Source organism: Nicotiana sylvestris, chromosome 2 (assembly GCF_000393655.2).
Source record: "Nicotiana sylvestris chromosome 2, ASM39365v2, whole genome shotgun sequence".
Taxonomy (NCBI): domain Eukaryota; kingdom Viridiplantae; phylum Streptophyta; class Magnoliopsida; order Solanales; family Solanaceae; genus Nicotiana; species Nicotiana sylvestris.
Genome location: NC_091058.1, coordinates 114,502,552 through 114,507,271, shown reverse-complemented (window position 1 = coordinate 114,507,271; position 4,720 = coordinate 114,502,552). Strand labels below are relative to the sequence as shown.

The following is a 4,720-nucleotide window of genomic DNA, read 5'->3' as shown; positions in this document are numbered from 1 at the left end:
TATGGGTTTTCACCAATAAGACTCTCTCATTTCATTCCTCTCATTTAATTGTATCAGATCCAAGTAACTGTATTCTCCGATCCTTGAACATTCTCACTGATTGATCAGAAGGACTTGAACAGGATTTGGGGTAAAAAAATTTGGATTGAATTACAATTTTGGAACCTTTCAGGCAAAACCATCGCCGAACCATTATAACTTCTGCCCCAGTTTCAAAATTTGGGGAATTTAGATTTTTATTTTGGTGTGACTGAAAAGCAGCCTACGTATCCTTTCGGAATCAAGTCGAACGTAGTTCAGGGAACTTTGTTTTTGATTTTTTCTTTCGTTTTTGTATTTTGTTTTGTTTTCCCTTTCTTTCCTTTCCTTTTCCTCTTTTTTTTTTTCATTTTTCATTTCATTTTCTTTGTCGTTTCTTTCCCCCTCCCTTTTTTGTATCTTTCTCTTCTTCTCTTTTTTTCATTTCTTTTTCTTTTTGCCCTTTTCTTCTTCTTTTTTTGTATTTTTCTTTTTCTTCTCTTTTCATTTTTTTTCATTTTTCATTTTATTTTTCAATTTTATTAGTAATACTTTCAAGTTCCAAAGAGGGTAATCAAAGAAGAGTAACCGGCTCAAATAGTTTACAAAAGGGTTAATAGTGTTTGGGTAGCGAGAATAAAAGCATTCGTCATCCCAACCGGAGAAATTTAATACTATATGGAGGATCCAACATAATAGCTTTTGACTGCATTTGTATTGACAGTTGTTTCAGGGACGTTTCCTTCGATGTGTCCCAAGTACAATTTACTCTTTTGGCAGTACTCTTGGTGCAATGTATGAACCTTTCAAATTTGGAACCAACTTTCCTTCAAGTCTTTGTTTTATTTTCTTAAATTTATCTTCATTGCATTCTGATTCTTGATTCATCATTTCGAAGTCTGACAGCGTTTTAGGATCTGGGCATGAAATCCGCAAGCATGTCATGTTATTGAAATCTGCATTTAACAGAACTAAAAAGAGAATAGGGAAAACGACAAGATTAAGAAAAGAGACGTTCCTGGACAATGAAATATTAATTTTATTTGATTTTTCCATTTTTGTTTTTTTTCAATTTTTGAAGATTGAAGGGTTTACATCGAAAAGTAAGACAATAAAGTAAAACATCCGGATCATACCCTGAGATAATTGGGACGCAGAAAGGATAGCAAGACTGGCTACCGAGGCTCCCGTCTGATGGGGAACTTTCATGCTTGGCGATCATTTTTTAGCTTTTCTTCTGTCTTGGCAATGGCTGCAATGGCCTTCAGTGGCAGATCAAATTCCTTATCTTCACAAATCATTCCGACTATTGGCCCGCTGTTGTGTGCAAGCAACAGATTGTTCATCACATCAAGAGCTTCTTCATCTTGAAAAATAATTCTTTCAGCTTCAATCAAATCTTCAACTGCTCTCTTGAGGGTCCACCAGTCCTCTGTACTGTGTCCCACTGCTCCAAAGTGGTATTCACATCTAGCATCAACTCGGTGCAAGGGGGACTCGGGGTTCAGCCGGTTTGGGGCCACTGGCTGCAATAGATTTAGCCTGATTAGCTTCTGGAATAAGCTTGAATATGATTCACCAATAGGGGTGAACTGATTCTTTCTGAAAGGCTCTTTTGGGCGAGGATTGTATTGGGGATTATTTGGTTGAGGATTATATGGAGCTTGGTAAGGATGGACATTTCTGGGAGGTGGAGCTCGATTTTGTGTATAATGTTGTGGATGCGTGAAAGGTTGCACGTTCATCACCGCATAAGGAGGTGGTGCCACGACATAAGCAGCATCTTGAAGAGGATAATAATGTTAAGGGACGTCAGGAAGCATATATGATCGGTTGGAAAACCTGCGGGTCCCCCTTGAGCTCGAAACCATCATGACTCCTTCTTCTCTCCTTTTTCCATTTATCAAATCCTCTGAACCATTATGAACATCTGGTGATATGGCTTTAAAAGAAACATGACTCAAGATTCGACCCATTTTTAGCCCATTTTCTACCATCTTCCCAATTTTGATAGCCTCAGCAAACGGCTTTCCCATAACGGACATCATGTTCTGGAAGTAGTCCGCTTCTTGGGCCTATAGAAAGACCGTGACCATTTCAATTTCATCCATTGGAGGCTTTACCCTGGCAGCTTGCTCATGCCATTTGACAGCATATTCACGGAAGCTTTCCATGATTTTCTTTTTCAAAATGGACAAAGAGATTCTGTCGGGAGCGATGTCTGCATTATACTGGAACTGGTGAACAAAATCTTTGGCCATATGGTCACACACGTGCCAATGGGTAATTTCTTGACCCGTATACCACTCAGAAGCGATTTCGGTGAGGTTTCCCCAAAATAGGCTGTTAATAGCTCCTCTTTTCCACCAGCACCCCTCAGTTGGTTACAATACCGTTTCAGATGAGCAACCGGGTCTACGTGCCCGTCGTACTTTTCAAATTTTGGCGTCTTAAAGCCAGCTGGCAAGTGGACATGGGGAAATATACAGAGGTCAGAGTATGAGACACTCTTTTGGCGACTCAAACCTTGCATGTTTTTCAGGATTTGTTCCAGGCTCTTCATCTTCCGAGCCATTTCCTCTTGCTCAGGATTTTTAACGACCTTTTCTTTCTCTACCGAGAGATCATATTGCGGAGGTTGAGTGAAGGAGTATGGGGTCACATATGCTATTTTCGACTGAAGTTGTGGACCATGAAAGATGAACATTGGAGGTTGTGTCCTTGAAGCTGGTGCCTGGGGGCGAACCGTAGAAGGCATGTCAGGATCATTCGAAGGCATTGGAGGGTGCCCGCATGGGATGAGCGGGTTGGTAAAAGGGGAGTTGGTAACCTCACCTGACCTGGGGATCAATTCAGGGAACCCATGGATTGCACTTGGCGGTTCCCTACCATTAGACCAAGTGTCCCACATTTTCAATATGCGGAGACGCAACCTCTTATTCTCTTCAGCAGCTGCTGATTCTAGCTGAAGAATAGCCGATGTTGGGCTATCGTCAGGACCGATTATTGGTAGATTTCTTGTGGAGGCCATCTGTGCCTTTGGATCTTGTGAAGGAGGGAAGGCTAGACTACCAACAAAACTAACCACCAAAACCTGGCTAATTTGCACACCCAACAACCTTGTTAGTTTTGAGACATAGGAAATCGCACGTTGGATACAATGCACCTAACAGTTAAACGCTTCTACCATATGTTTGAATGGTTGCATGTTTCATCCCGACCTTAACCAACCCTTTTCACTTTGTACCTCTTTTCTTCATTTCTGCCTCTCTTTAATCACTCTTGATTTTTTCCATCTCGTTTTTGCCGCTCTTTTTCTCTTTTGTTTGTCACTCTTTTATTTCTTGTCGCTCTTTTTTTTTTTGCTCTTTTCTTTCTTTTTCACTCAATCAATTTTTTTCTCTTTTTTTTTCAAATTATTTTTCACTCAGTTTTATTTTATAGCTATGATCGAATCCGATGGGGATTGCCTACGTATCATGATGCCGCATCAATCAGATCTTGCGTAGTTCGGGAAGATCGAGAATCGAGTAAATAGAATGGAGTAAATAAACTAACTTTTTTTTTTTAGTTTTTATAAAACTCAGATTATGAAAGCTTTAAGGTAAAAGAAAAACATTTTTGATTTTTGATTTTTTTTTTTTTCTTTTTTTTTTTTGATGATTTTTTTATTTCTTTTGGAATTTTCTTAAAAAATGCTTTAAAAGGAGAAAGGAAATATTTATTTATTTATTTCTGATTTTTATTTTGTTTTTGAAAGAAAGACTTCTAAAAATTCATTTGCTTTTGATTTGAACTTTGGGAATTTTAAAAGTAAAAAGAAAATATTGTTGTTTGGATTTTCATTTGTTTTCTCTTTTTATAAAGAAGAAAGAAAATATTTTTTGGATTTTGGAAGTTTCCTCTTAATTTTCGAAAGAGAGACTTTTAATAAAATGTTTTGGATTTCTGAGTTTTTATTTATTGACAAAAGTACTTTTAAAAAAAGCAAAATTATTTTTGGACTTTTAGTTTTTCAATTTTTTTGATATTTATGAAAGAAAGACTTCTAAAGAAGGAAACGAATATATATTTTTTTTCTTTGGATTTTTTTTGATTTTTTGGAAAAATACTTCAAAATAAAGGAAACCCGTATTTTGTATTTTGATTTTTGATGATTTGTTTTCGTATGAAAGACTTCAGAAAGAAGGAAATTATTTTTTTAGTTTAAAAATATTTTTTAAAATTTTCTAAGGAAATGCTTTTAAGAATGGAACTAAAGGAAATTGTTTTTGGATTTTTTGAAAGTTGGGGTCGGAACCAATAAGGTTTGCCTATGTATCTCACATCCGGTGAGAATCAGACCCGCGTAGTTCGGTCAGTTTTGACGGAACAAGGGAAACGTGGCACTTGAAAATTTTGGCTCATTTTGAAATGACTTTTCTTTTTTTTTTTCTTCAGATTTTCGGCAGAGTTTCAAAATTTTCTAAATACCTACCTCTCATTTTTTTTATTTTCTTTTTTCATTCTTTTTTATTTTCTTTCCCTATTCTAGAAGTCGGTCAACATACAAGCCAAAACCAACAGATGCGAAAGTAGCACGTAAGATGTATCAGGATAGTCTTTTTAATTTGGGTATACATGTCCTAGACGGACCCAACTCCTATGTTGAGTCCCCAAAGTCAGATGCACGTGATGCAAACAAACGTACCTACTAGGTATC

General features: G+C 37.0%; 1 protein-coding gene across 1 annotated transcript; it reads right to left on the bottom strand.

Annotated features, from left to right (window-relative positions):
- Positions 1-1,223: 1,223 nt before the first annotated feature.
- Positions 1,224-3,049, bottom strand: LOC138885439 (uncharacterized). Its single transcript, XM_070166387.1, has 4 exons — positions 2,323-3,049; positions 2,142-2,239; positions 1,887-2,093; positions 1,224-1,544 (listed from the first exon to the last, which is right to left on the bottom strand). The coding sequence occupies exons 1-4, from the start codon at positions 3,047-3,049 to the stop codon at positions 1,224-1,226; spliced, it is 1,353 nt and encodes a 450-aa protein (XP_070022488.1).
- Between the last annotated feature and the right edge of the window lie 1,671 nt (positions 3,050-4,720).